This window comes from Mustela nivalis, assembly GCF_964662115.1.
Source record: "Mustela nivalis genome assembly, chromosome: 3".
In the NCBI taxonomy this organism is placed as follows: Eukaryota; Metazoa; Chordata; class Mammalia; order Carnivora; family Mustelidae; genus Mustela; species Mustela nivalis.
The window spans coordinates 105780518-105794654 of NC_139022.1; the positions used below are offsets into that span (position 1 = coordinate 105780518).

Sequence of the window (14137 nt, forward strand, 5' to 3'; positions counted from 1 at the left end):
GATACCATTATCTCAACACAGATATTAAAAACTTTTTTCTTTTTAAAGTTAACCTAGTTTTTCGGGGCACGTGGGTGGCTCAGTTGGTTAAGCACCTGCCTTTGGCTCAGGTCATGGTCTCGGAGTCCTAGAATAGAGCCCCACATCGGGCTCCCTGCTCAGCAAGGAGCCTGCTTCTCCCTCTCCCTCTACTCCTTCCCCTAGCTCATGTGTGCGCTCTCTCTCTCTCTCTCTCAAATAAATCAGTAGAGTCTTTAAAAATACATTTAAAAAATAAAGTTATGTAGTCTTTCAACCAAGAGAAGTGTGAGAATAAAATAGAGAATCCCTGTACCCAGACTAGATTTAACAAATCTTAATATTTTGTCATGTTTTCTTTGGATCTTTTCAAGACTTTAAAATTTTATTTATTAGAGAGAGCGCATGTATGAGCAGAGAGAGGAGAATCTCAAACAGGTTCTGAGCTTAGCGGAGGGCTTAATCTCAGATCCCTCAGACCATGACCTGAGATGAAATTGAGTTGGATGCACTACCAACTGAGCCACCCAGTTGTCCTTCTTTGGATCTTTTTAAAGAAATAAACATAAATACAGTTAAAGCCCTACACTCTTCCTTGATCCTGTTCTAGTCCTGTTTTTATTTTTCAAATTTTTTTTTTTTAAAGATTTTATTTATTTATTTGACAGAGAGAGATCACAGTAGGAGAGAGGAAGGGAAGAGATCACAGAGAGAGAGGGGGAAGCAGGCCCCCTGCCGAGCAGAGAGCCCGATGTGGGACTCGATTCCAGGACCCTGAGATCATGACCTGAGCTGAAGGCAGCGGTTTAACCCACTGAGCCACCCAGGCGCCCCTATTTTTCAAATTTTTAAAAGGTTGTATGATTGCATCATAGTAGAAAGTTGTGTCTTTTTTTTTTTTTTTTTTTTTTTCAGTTAATATTATGTGGTATAGGGGCACCTGGGTGGCTCAGTGGGTTAAGCTGCTGCCTTCGGCTCAGGTCTTGATCTCAGGGTCCTGGGATCGAGTCCCGCATCGGGCTCTCTGTTCAGCAGGGAGCCTGCTTCCCTTTCTCTCTCTCTGCCTGCCTCTCCGACTACTTGTGATTTCTCTCTGTCAAATAAATAAATAAAATCTTTAAAAAAAAATATGTGGTATATATTTTCATTTTACCACATATATTTCGTAATTATTTTTATGGCCTATTTAATATTTTATAGAGGTGAAATGCCATAAGTTAAATATCCCCTGCAGGCATTTAGGAAAAACTTAACTGTTTGTTGTTTGATCAAGTCTATATGGTGCTTTCTTCTTGTTACATGCTTTGTTAGATTATCATTTTAATAATATATTCCTAGGAGTTGTGTTAGTGGATCAAAAGATAACTTTTTAGTCTGGATACATTACAAATTGTTTTTCAAAAGACACATCTCTTTCAAAAGGACCAAAATCAACATAAAAATACTTGCCCAAATGCACAGAAATGATAATGTACAAGGTTCTAATACCTTCACTTCACTCAGGAAATATATCACCTAGGAAAACTGTTTAGCAATGATACTTTCCCTCTAAATGAAATTTTTTTTTTTAATTTGCGAGAGGGAAAGCACACAAGCTGGGGAGGGGTGGGGGAAGAAGCAGGCTCCCCACTAAGCAAGGGGTGTGCAATGCGGGACTTGATCCCAGGATACTGGGATCACGACCTGCGCTAAAGGCAGGCGTTTTAACCAACTGAGCCACCCAGGGCCCCCCCCCACCCCCCCGCCAAATAAATTTTAAGTGGTTGTGTCATTTTCCATAGTCACATATTTTAGAATACTTCCTAGTGGCAGTTTATCGTTCTAAATTTTGTACTCCAAACCTTGAACTTTTAGCATACCTCCCCCCCACCACCCTTTTTTCCCCGTTTCATGTGTAATAATGGTTTTCTCATTTTGTGTAGGGTGTCAGTTAGCAGAGCAATCAAGCCATTTGCAGAACCTGGCCGCCCTCCAGACTGGTTCTCTCAAAAAGTAAGTTCCCAAACAAGTGCTCTTTTAGAGCAGTCTTTTTTTTTTTTTAAAGATTTTATTTATTTATTTGACACAGAGAGAGATCACAAGTAGGCAGAGAGGCAGGCAGAGAGAGGGGGGAAGCAGGCTCCCTGCTGAGCAGAGAGCCCGGGCTTGATCCCAGGACACTGGGATCATGACCTGAGCCAAAGGCAGAGGCTTAACCCACTGAGTCACCCAGGCGCTCCTAGAGCAGTCTTAAGAGATGTGAAGTGAGTTTCCTTTTGGGCCCTGCCCTTTAATTGTAAGGCTTTAATGCCATGAAGAGATAGCATAGTTGAGAATACCTTTTCATTTTTCCCACTGTTTGCCAGTTTTTTCATGTGTGTTCATATTACAAACTTTCTTATCTGTGTAACATAATATGTACAAAGCTAAGCTTGGGAGTTAGAAGATCTGGGTTTAATATGACTTCAGTTAGAGTCTTTGGACCATGATTTTCAGTTTTCTCATTTGTAAAATAGACAAAAGTTGCTTCAGGATTGTTGTGAAGTTTTAGTTGAGGTAATACCTATAAAGCATTTAGCACAGTGCTTTGCATATGGTAATTACTCAGTAGATACTAACTATCAATGTTGGCTGTTGGGTTGTTTTTCCCCAAATATATGAATTCTAGGTCAGAAGACTCCCTTTTCTGTGTCCTGGTATTTAGGATTTTTTTTTACAATTTTATTTATTTGAGAGAGAGAATGAGAGAGTGAGTTCGCAGTAGGGTAGAGGGATAGAGGGAGAAGCAGACTCTTAGCTGAGCAGAAAGTCCAGACCCTGTCCCAGGACTCTGGGATCATAACCTGGGCTGAAGGCAGATCTTTAACCAACTGAACCACCCAAGCACCGCCCAGTATTGTGTATTTTTGACTGATGTGACTGCAGAGTAATTTGCCCTCCTAGAAACCACTCATATCCTTTTTTTTTTTTTTTAAGATTTTATTTATTTATTTGACAGACAGAGATCACAAGTAGACAGAGAGGCAGGCAGAGAGAGAGAGGAAGGGAAGCAGGCTCCCTGCTAGGCAGAGAGTCCGATGCGGGGCTTTAACCCACTGAGCCACCCAGGCACCTCAGAAGCCACTCATATCTTAATAGAGATCTCTCTAAGTCTTAGTCTGATCTGGTAAAACTTTGAAAGTTGCTTCTTTCTAGGCTTGCTCATCATATTTTTACTTTTTTTCCATAGCATTGTGCTTCCCAGTACTCAGAGCTTCTAGAGACCACTGAGACCCCAAAGTGAGTACAAAGCCAGACATTCAAGCTACGTCTCTTTAGTGGAAAGTGTCCACCGTGGAAGTCTGCTTTATATCTATTAACATTACTGGGTGATTAAAAAATAGAGCAGAAGTTATCTATGGTTAAATGGTGGAGAGACTCAAAGAAAGCAGTTGGGAGTGGGAATAGATGTTCTTCTATTAAAATACTTGTTTTTAAATTTTCTACAGACGGAAACGGGGTGAAAAAGGAGAAGTGGTTGAAACCGTTGAAGATGTCATTGTTCGGAAATTGACTGCTGAACGAGTTGAGGAGCTAAAGAAAGTGATAAAGGAAACCCAAGAAAAATATAGGTACTTATCAGAGAGAAAATATGAAGTGGTTGGGAGAGACTAAAGGTACTGAGTTCTTATACCGGTCAGAATTTTTTAAATAGTAGACTGAAAATCTCAGTTAACTTACTTCTCTTTCTAGACGGCTGAAAAGAGATGCAGAACTAATTCAAGCTGGGCACATGGACAGCAGACTGGATGAGCTTTGCAATGACATTGTGATGTGGGTTATATTGTTCTTCCTTTTGTACACATCTCTCTCGTTTTATCCTGTTTTCACCTCAAGTAATCTGACTTATCTACTCCATCTGCCACCCCTTGATTTGATTGATTCTGGAAGGGAGAAGCTGCAGAGTGGCCTAGTAGCTGGGAGGGGGTAGTGAGTGGTAGAAGGTAATGTGATGGAATATTTCAACATGAGGCCATAACTTAGTTTTAACTTGAAAAGTGCTTTAGTTTGCCTATGAAGAGCTGGTAGTTAGGGAGTACACTAAAAATTTTCCCATTTTATGGGTGCCTGACTGGCCAGTGAGAGCATGTGACTCTTGATCTTGAGGGTGTGGGTTTGAGCCCCACATTGGGTGTAGAGATTACCTAAAAGTAAAATCTTAAAAAAATTTGTAAAGAAACATACCCTGTTATGCTACTAAGGATTCTTGTTTAGGCCTTTCCTTCAGAAAGTGCTAGTCTGGCAGAGAATTTCCTTGTGAGGGTAGGGTACTATGACCTACAGAGGAACTAGAGCTGGCTAGGATCTTACTCTTACTTCTCTCTTTAGGAAGAAGAAATTGGAGGAAGAGGAGGCGGAAGTGAAGAGGAAGGCTACAGATGCTGCATATCAGGGTAAACCGAACCTTGTGACTCTGTTTAACCATTAACTATAGGATACTGCATGGTGGTAACAGCTGAAGACTACATTGTAAGATAGAATCCACTGATGCTTATTTACTTGTATACTTTTCTGTATTCTCTTCTCTTTTACCAGAGTAAAAACATCCCTTTTTATTCAGGAAGAAACTCTTGGAAAATGATTTCTGCTCAGTTATCACTAGACTTTGGGTCATTTTAGGATACAAAGGCTTAAAATAAATGTTGAACATTATTAAGTTTTTAGAATTCAGAGTCCTGTAAGATTAGGAATAGCCCACTCTTTGGATAAGAACTTAAGCATTTGTAAGTCTAGGAATACATGCTTTGAGCCAGTGAGGTCTTTCCCTCTTGTAAAAGCAGAAACCTAATAACTTGTCAAAGAGGTTATTGAGGGATGTTTGAACCACTTTGCTATCTCAGGACCTTTGAGATAGTTTAGTGAGTTTGCTTAGTGTGAGAATTAAGCTTTGGAAAAATGAATCTAAAAAGTTACCTGTCTCCCAGAAGTGTTAAAGATTTCTAATCCAGACTCATAATGCAGCTTTAATTATGCAACATCCCCATTTGTCCTTTATTATAATAGAGCAGAGTAGTGTCTGCTTTCATTTATTTAATCTTAAAGACTAAGTAATTGTTGGCTTTTATGTTCTAGCTCGTCAAGCAGTAAAAACACCCCCTCGGAGATTACCCACTGTGATGGTCCGCTCTCCTATAGATTCTGCCTCCCCAGGAGGTGATTATCCACTTGGAGACTTGACTGCAACCACTATGGAAGAGGCCACCTCTGGAGTGAGTATATTTTCATCTGCAGGAATTGATCAGCAAAGGGGCAATAAGCCAGCAGAGAACTGAGTGATGAGGAAACGACTTTTGGCCTAGAGTCATTTTCTTCTCTTGGTCTGAATGTGAAAGACTTAAAGTACCATGTTCTGTGCTCTAAGATAAGGATGGACCTAAAAACATTGAGCCTTGTGACCTTTTGGGAGATAGGTAAAATACGATGTTAAGAATTATTTATAAGTAAACTAGTCTTATAAAATTTCTGTGGAAGTAAGTTTTCTTGTAAATAGAATATTGATAGTGGTTAAGCAGATTGTAAAAGACAGGTTGGGTGGAATGTTTGGGTCATTGTGGGTTTGAGTGGGTAGAAGAGAAAAAACTGTGGGGAAGAGTGGAGTGGCTGAGAGCAGGAGGGGTAGAGGGTTTCTGGGCAGTTTCACTCAGGACTAATAATGAAATAGACACACTAACCCATCCAGATTAGTAGGGAACCTTCCAGAGTTTGAGAAGTCAGATAAAGGTTCTCTGTTGTCTCTTAGGTAACCCCTGGGACTTTGCCGAGTACCCCAGTCACCTCGTTTCCTGGGATTCCTGACACCCTTCCTCCAGGCTCTGCACCCTTAGAAGCCCCCATGACCCCAGTAACAGATGATTCACCCCAGAAAAAGATGCTTGGACAGAAAGCAACTCCACCCCCCTCCCCTCTGCTGTCAGAGCTCTTGAAGAAGGGCAGCCTCCTGCCTACTAGCCCCAGACTGGTATGGAGACTTCTGTGGGTGTTTGAGAGCTGTGGTGATTTAGTACTTTGGAAGGGAGTGCCTGGGACCTAAAATGTGACATGGAAAAAAAAAAGTTCAAAAGAGAAAGAGATCTCCTAATTAAATGTTAATTTAAAAAACAAAAACAGAAAAAACCAATAAGTTGATAGTATCCTTGGGTCCTGAGTTATCTGAAACCACAATTATTTCAGTTCTCTTCTCCAGAGAACTCTCGTCAAATAACTTTTAAAAATTAGAGCTTCCCTTGGGTCTGAAATTATTCTCTTTGGATATTAACTTTATGAAGTTTGGTCAACTGCTGGAGTGTTTTTTGGGAAGTGGTAGTAAAGGAAAGCTTGAGTGTAGCCTTCACCTCTATTCTTCCCTGGTAGGTCAATGAGAGTGAAATGGCTGTGGCTTCTGGCCACTTGAACAGTACAGGTGTCCTCCTGGAGGTAGGCGGGGTTCTTCCCATGATACATGGTGGGGAAATGCAGCAAACACCCAACACTGTTGCGGCCTCCCCTGCTGCCTCAGGTAAGTCAATAACTTTCTGTTGCCCTCTTTACTTCGCAGATGTTGATCTTAGTGTTGACTGTCTTTGGTTTCTAGCCTTTAGTAGTAAGCAACCGTCAGTTGTAGATGTAAAACCCAACTTTTTTTGGTGCTCCTTCACCTGTTAAACCACGTAGTGCCCCAGATTGTAAATCCATTCTTATTTTCAAAGTACTGATAGCTTTGGATGACCACAGCATAGATATCAAAGAGAAGAGTGAAGTTAGTAGTAAAACTGCTTCCCTGGGGCTTGTGAAATTATGGAAAAGTGATAGAGATACCTGAGGTTATAGGACAGGGGATTGAGATTTGAAGCCAGAGAACTGGATTTAGTGTCAAGCCTGCCGCATACTGATTTTGTGGCCTTGGGTAGATGATTTAACTCATGAAGCTCAGTTTCCTCTTTTATTAATTGCAGTGTGTGTACTTCATAAGGATGTCATGAGAATTAAGTGAGATAGAGATAGATAAAGTAAAGCAAGAAAAAACTTGACAAAATATCAAACCTTAGATAGGGATATTTGAATGGTATTGGATTTGGGTGATTTATGGCATGCTTAATTGCAGAAGTGACAGTTTTATTCATACCAATTTTTCATGGTTTTGTTGTTACTGTTTAATTTTCTTCTGGGAAAAAAGTTACCACCTATTTTTGACAAACTGTGTGTTCTAGTGCTTTGGGTCGTTCCTAACTTGGAAGAAGATCTTTATTAGTAAGGCTGGGAAAAGTAAGGGTATAGATAATCTTATTCAACAGAGAAGTTTCTTTTCATTCTTTGAGACTAAAAATTTTCTTGGTTGAGTCTTAAAGTGGCTATTGCTTCTTGTTCATGTGCTTTCCTCTTACCTCGTTTTATGTACCTCTTTGTTAGGTGCTCCCACTCTTTCCCGGCTTTTAGAAGCTGGTCCTACACAGTTCACCACTCCTCTCGCTTCCTTCACTACTGTTGCCAGTGAACCTCCAGTTAAACTTGTGCCACCCCCTGTAGAGTCTGTGTCTCAGGCTACCATTGTCATGATGCCTGCGCTGCCAGCACCATCCTCTGCTCCGGATGTCTCCACTCCTGAGAGTGTAGCTCCAGGTGCGTCCTTGACCTGCGCCCTGAGCAGCCACTAGGTCCAGAATTCCTTCTCGAGCTTCAGTTAGAGAGAGCAGACCCAAGAGCATCAACTCCAATTCAGTGCTTCTGTTCTGTTCTCCATGGACACATACCATCTTTATCCTTAGAAAAACAAGAATTTGAGAAGATGTGGGTGGGCACTTACGTGTTGGGGGAAAGGGCTAAGTGTATAAATATGAGTGGGCTTAAGAACATGTTCTCACCCTACTTTCTAGATAAAACTGGGGTCAAGAAAACATACAAAGATGTCGATCTAAGATTACTTTTTCTGAGCTTAAGTGTATGGGTGCTTGACATCTGTCTGTAGCCTTGGTTGGTCTCAAGGTGGTCACTTGGTATCAAATAAGGTTCTGAAATGTTTTTCTCTTCCTATTATTCAGTGAGTCAGCCTGACACTTGTGTCCCCATGGAGGCTGTGGGGGACCCACATACTGTGACTGTTTCCATGGATAGCAGTGAAATCTCCATGATCATCAATTCTATCAAAGAAGAGTGTTTCCGATCAGGGGTAGCAGAGGCCCCTGGGGGATCAAAGGCTCCCAGTATAGATGGGAAGGAAGATTTAGATCTGGCTGAGAAGATGGATATTGCTGTGTCCTACACAGGTGAAGAGCTGGACTTTGAGACTGTTGGAGACATTATTGCCATCATTGAGGACAAGGTAAGTATTTCGCAAAGCCCAAAAGAATCTCTCATGAGTCCTACATAGGTTTCCCTCTTCAGCCTCTCCTTACTTCTTATAGTAAGAATTAAATAAACAACCAGTTCTGTTTCTGCCCGTCTCTATCTCCTTAGTCCTAAAGCCCTTTGGTGCTCACATGAGTCATCTGCCCAGCCATCCCAATGTTACTGGTTTGTTCAGGATAGGAACCTATCTATTGGTTACTTCTACTATATGGAGAAGATGGAGAGAGAAGCTACAGATTGAGGCCATCTCATTTGATGCTAACAGAATTGAGGGACTTGGGCTTATTTCTGTGAATTCAACAGTGTGTGTATTATGGAACAGGTGGATGATCATCCTGAAGTGCTGGATGTGGCAGCAGTAGAAGCGGCGCTGTCGTTCTGTGAAGAGAATGATGATCCCCAGTCCCTGCCTGGCCCTTGGGAGCACCCTATCCAGCAGGAGCGGGACAAGCCAGTATCTCTGCCTGCACCAGAGATGACAGTAAAGCAGGAAAGGCTGGACTTTGAGGAAACGGAAAACAAAGGAATCCACGAACTGGTAGACATCAGGGAGCCCAGTGTTGAGATTAAAATGGAACCTGCAGAATCAGAACAAGGCATCTCAGGTCCAGAAATAGTAGCTGGAGTTGTTCCAGCCACAAGTATGGAGCCACCAGAACTCAGGAGTCAGGACTTAGATGAGGAACCCAGAAGTATTGCCACTGGAGAGATTGTTGAAGCTGATGTTCCCAGTGGAAAAGGCGATGAGACTCCACTTACAACTGTGAAGACAGAGGTATTTAAAATCAGGGGCTGGGAGGATGGAGGGTTATACCTTAGGTAAGAAGTGACTGTTCAGGCTTTCCTCTTGAGTTCCTGAATTTTCACATGGTTGATGTGTCCGTAGCCCACAGGTATGATTATTGCTACATATGCTTATCCTGTTCCTTGTAAGGTAACCATTAGATTCCTGTTACATAAGTAGGACTTAGAATTTCTTCTGTAGTCTCATCATTGAAAAATAAACTTGTGTCAGGTGAAGTGATCTATCAGTAATTAGAGTATTTATTCTTTTTGGTCTTCAGGCATCTCCTGAAAGCATGTTGTCTCCATCACATGGCTCCAATCCCATCGAAGATCCTTTAGAGGCAGAGACTCAGCACAAGTTTGAAATGTCAGGTAAATAGTAAGGCCAGGAATTCTGTACTCTGTAACTAACTTGAAATCCTTTGCTTTGGCTTCTGAGGGATTGTGGGTTGTGGGCAAGTAGAGGAGGTAGAATAGGTCAGCATGGAAAGGAGAGCTGCAGGGGATTATTGTCCATAGGAAGGGGAAGGCTAAGGTGGAAAAAACTTCAGGTAGTCTTTCTCTCCTCTGCAGACTCATTGAAAGAAGAATCAGGGACTATTTTTGGAAGCCAGATAAAGGTATTTCAGACTTTTCTTTATTCCTCTTGCTGTGTGACTAGATTTCCCGATAGCACTACCTTTTTAATGAAATACAGTAAACATACATCTTACTCTCTGAGATGAGACTGGTTAAGGAGTTGCATGGGGAAAAGTTGCAGTGGATAGTTGGGCATACTGGCAGTACTGTGGCCACATGTGCTTCCCAAAGGGTTTGTGAACATCACACAGAGCTTTCTTTTGCACATAATGCATAATGAAGCTTTGATACTTCCAGAGTGATTTGGAGTAAATAGGGATGCCAGAGTCAGGGAGAACATGTAAGAAATCAGATTATTAGTTACACTGTCCAAAGAAAATTATCCAGAATTTTCTTTTTAGAATTACTAAAGTGGTAGTAACAAACAGATTTAAAGTAATGCGATGTGAGCTTGCTCCATCAGAGGAGACACAAAATAAAAACTATTTTTGATAACTTTGTATCCAGGGTCAGAATTCCTCTCAAGAGCAAGGGGAAAGAAGGAACGCCTCTTAGCTTAGTCTTAAGTAAGTAGCTTTTTTTTTTCTTCCTTTTAAAAAGATCCTGGGTCTTATTCTTTGTCCAGGTTCTGTATTACTTGATCAGTGAGTGTACGTAGATGGTAGTATAAGTGATAGGGCTCAGTCAGGAAACAGTGTGAGGCCGTTTTCTAGAACTGATCTAACCCAAAAGATCATGTTTAAAGATGCTTTGCTGGATAGCTTTGCTTGCTTTTGTTGACCGGAGCACACTGTGTCTAAGGATGCCCCAGGTGAGGATGAGGAGGAAGATGGAGTCAGTGAAGCGGCCAGCCTAGAGGAGGCTAAGGAAGAAGATCAAGGAGAAGGCTATTTGTCAGAAATGGATAATGAACCCCCTGTGAGCGAGAGTGATGATGGCTTTAGCATTCACAATGCTACGTTGCAGTCCCATACACTGGCAGACTCCATTCCCAGCAGCCCTGCATCTTCACAGTTGTGAGTATCTGGATTCTTCTTTGAGGTCAAGATAGTAGGAGAGGATCTTTTCCTTTGCTTTTACTTTATCTTGTTCTCTTTCCTCCTGGCCTGGAGCTAATAGTTGGCAAGAAATGATTAGGAATTTTATTTTTTTTTAATTTTTTTATTTTAATTTTTATTTTTTTGGACTTAATGCCTAGTAGGACCCCTTTGTTTCTTTATTTCAGCTCTGTCTGTAGTGAAGATCAGGAAGCTATTCAGGCACAGAAAATCTGGAAGAAAGCTATCATGCTTGTATGGAGAGCTGCAGCTAATCATAGGTGAGTTTTACCAGTCACCTAGGAGTTTTTCTCCTGCTCCTCCTCAGTGACTAGAAAGAAGTCTGGGTGGATTTATATGGGATTGGTGGCTTTGACTTTTACAGTCTTCACCTACTTAAATCAGATTCCCTCACTTGTGCTTCTGAAGAGTAAGTCAGTAAATGCACCTTATTCTTTCTGGACAGATATGCCAATGTCTTCCTGCAGCCTGTTACAGATGATATAGCACCTGGCTACCATAGCATTGTACAGAGGTAAGCCATTATCCTTTCAGCACACTGACTTGCCTGAATTGTAAGTTGTTCAGTCTTAGTGGATTTTTACTATAGACAATAAGTTTAAATCAAGCATTTTTGATGTGAGTAAAGGTGACCAAGTGGTAAGTTGATCATTTCAGTGGCTGGATCACCAAAGATAGTCTACAAGTATTAATTTATTACCTTTCCTAGCCAATACTTATTATAAAGATTGACTTTGGTTTTTGGATTAAGTGCATGTTGTGGGATGAGGGGTTGGCATTTCAGTCTTGACAGCTAAGACTAAGAGTATATATGAGAAGATCTGTGTGATAATAATATATTTGGATCCATTTGAGTCCTCTTCCCCTCCACTTAACTGTTGCTGCTGTTGTTTTGTTTTTAGGCCTATGGATTTGTCAACTATTAAGAAAAACATTGAAAATGGACTGATCCGCAGCACAGCTGAATTTCAGCGTGATATTATGCTGATGTTTCAGAATGCTGTAATGTATAATAGCTCGGACCATGATGTGTATCATATGGCAGTAGAAATGCAGCGAGATGTCTTAGAGCAGATTCAGGTACTTTGAGGATCTTTAGTGTTTTAACAAGGATGAAATGAAAATACTCAGGGGAAGGATTCATACTGATGTTGGGAAAGGATGCTGGTGACATTTAATTGGAATAGTCTTCAGGGACACAGGAACATTTTGTTCTTGATGGATTCATGTTGGTTTTCTCAGGTTGAATTGGTAAAAGAGTTATGAGAATATTCTTCCTTTCTTGGGTAAATACTTCAGTTTCCAGAAGTTTTTAAATATTTGGGGGGAATAATTTTTTTTATAGAATGGTGATTGCGTAAGAGTGTATATATATATATACATATATATATATATATGTATGTATGTATTTATTTATTTATTTGACAGAGATCTCAAGTGGGCAGAGGGTCAGGCAGAGAGAGATGAGGGGGAAGCAGGCTCCCTGCTGAGCTGAGAGCCAGATGCAGGGCTGGATCCCAGTACCCTGGGATCATGACCTGAGCCGAAGGCAGAGGCTTAACCCACTGAGCTACCCAGGTGCACTGTGAATGCATATTTTTAAATTACATTAAGTATATACATAGTTGACCTTCAACAAATAGTTTCTTCTTCCCTTTTATCACAGATAATCTACTTCTGTCTTACAGTTGCACTGTCTGGCACCCTTTGGGATATTGAACTTCAAGGGATGTTGTCTGTATCTGCTTAGTCTGCTAAATTAAATTACCTAATAGCCTTTGGTTCATTTGGTTTTTTTCTCTTTCTCATTCTTAAGAGAGATTTATTCTGTATTCTATCCAAAAAGCCAAAAAAGAGATATTTGGTATTTAGATCCTTTCACTAGAATGAAACCCTAATACGCTAAACTTTCAATTAGTTGAGAAGTATTTGAATGCTGTTTACAAACAGATATTAAGTGAAGTCCTATTTACAAAGCCAAAGGTGTCTTAATTCTTCCTACTGGATCAGGTCTCAGGGGCCAACTGTCTTTCTTTCCCTGTAGCAATTCCTTGCCACACAGTTGATTATGCAGACATCTGAATCTGGGATCAGTGCTAAAAGTCTTCGAGGGAGAGATTCTACCCGAAAACAAGATTCTTCAGAGAAGGTGAGGAGACCAAGAAAAAGCCTGTATTCCAGTGTTCCAGAGCTAGAAGTCTGAAGCATCCAAGGAGCAGTAGATTACTACTTGGTACTTGGTGACTGCTGGGCTTATATATTCCAGTGGTGTATAGACATATAAATCTTTGGATGTACTCATCCAAGCGTCGAAAACACTTGGCTGTGACTGAAAGGTCCAGTCAGTCACTTGAGAAATTGTGAGCTGAATGAGTGGATTATTAATTTCTCTGGGTGAGTGCTTACAAGGTGGGGGAAATGACTTTTGCAGCAATTGGGGACCATCATTTCCTGCTCCAGAAAGCATAATGGCTAGACTGCTTTTGGATCTCTTTCCTCTTGTTCTTGAGTTTTTAAATTTTGTCTTCGTGTGTGTGGTGCTTGTGTCTCTGTCCTGAGGTTTGGGGTGCTTGCGGCTGAGAGTTTCTGTGGAACCTGATCAGTGTTTGTTTGTCCTCTAACAGGACAGTGTCCCCATGGGCTCTCCTGCCTTCCTTCTCTCTCTCTTTGTAAGTATTGAATGGCTGCAAGGGGTGGTGTTGCCACAGAGATTCTCAGCTCCTGCTGGGGGTGGGTGGCAGAGGGAAATCCAACATGCAGACTGTGGCAATGTCTTGAACTTCTCTTTATTCAGGTCATTGAATAAGAATCTGTCTCATTTTCTGCATTCCTGTCTTTCTGCATGTGTGTGTGTGGGCTGGGTAGGGACTATTTATGAGTTCATTGGACTGAAATGAGGTATTCTTGGTAAGGATCTAGGATACACCTGCTCCTCATTTTTGACTCCACCTTTTGCCAATTCTTTTCTTGCAAATAAGATTGCTCAGAGCAGCAGCTGCTAGCTGGCTTTTTATAAGTGTTCCTCATACCAACAGATACTCAGCACATAATTATTTTTCCTCTTCCCCTAATGTTGAGTTGCAAGACTGATGCCTGATACACAAATACTCAGTAAATTTAAGGATATTAGTAACGATGAGTACTGCATACAGTAGTGGCTGGTAGAATTAGCGATATACTTAGTAAAGCTAGTCCTAAAGACTTACTGTTTTCCTCTGTGGATTGAATGACCCTCTGACTCTGTTCATTATGGGGCCCTAAGGCATGATGTAATGGAAGAGCGTCAGCTCGAAAACCACATGATCTTAAACTCACTGGATTATCTCTTGTAACCTTGTTTTCCTCATCTGTATGAT

At 41.1% G+C, this 14137-nt stretch overlaps 1 protein-coding gene across 9 annotated transcripts in view; it reads left to right on the forward strand.

Annotated features, from left to right (window-relative positions):
- The window catches only part of BRD8 (bromodomain containing 8), a 34968-nt gene that overhangs the window by 8558 nt on the left and 12273 nt on the right, over window positions 1-14137 (forward strand). For 3 of the 9 annotated variants that reach the window (XM_082725476.1, XM_082725477.1, XM_082725478.1), the window contains exons 3-21: window positions 1941-2010; window positions 3227-3276; window positions 3486-3608; window positions 3730-3810; window positions 4366-4430; window positions 5110-5246; window positions 5777-5995; window positions 6388-6532; window positions 7423-7632; window positions 8052-8332; window positions 8681-9133; window positions 9423-9516; window positions 9718-9764; window positions 10525-10739; window positions 10949-11041; window positions 11227-11295; window positions 11684-11861; window positions 12826-12930; window positions 13406-13450. In XM_082725476.1, coding sequence (XP_082581602.1) covers window positions 1941-2010; window positions 3227-3276; window positions 3486-3608; window positions 3730-3810; window positions 4366-4430; window positions 5110-5246; window positions 5777-5995; window positions 6388-6532; window positions 7423-7632; window positions 8052-8332; window positions 8681-9133; window positions 9423-9516; window positions 9718-9764; window positions 10525-10739; window positions 10949-11041; window positions 11227-11295; window positions 11684-11861; window positions 12826-12930; window positions 13406-13450 — 2680 coding nt within the window. The remainder of the gene's footprint in view (window positions 1-1940; window positions 2011-3226; window positions 3277-3485; window positions 3609-3729; window positions 3811-4365; window positions 4431-5109; window positions 5247-5776; window positions 5996-6387; window positions 6533-7422; window positions 7633-8051; window positions 8333-8680; window positions 9134-9422; window positions 9517-9717; window positions 9765-10524; window positions 10740-10948; window positions 11042-11226; window positions 11296-11683; window positions 11862-12825; window positions 12931-13405; window positions 13451-14137) is intronic. The other 6 variants (XM_082725479.1, XM_082725481.1, XM_082725480.1 and 3 more) reach the window with 3 other exon arrangements.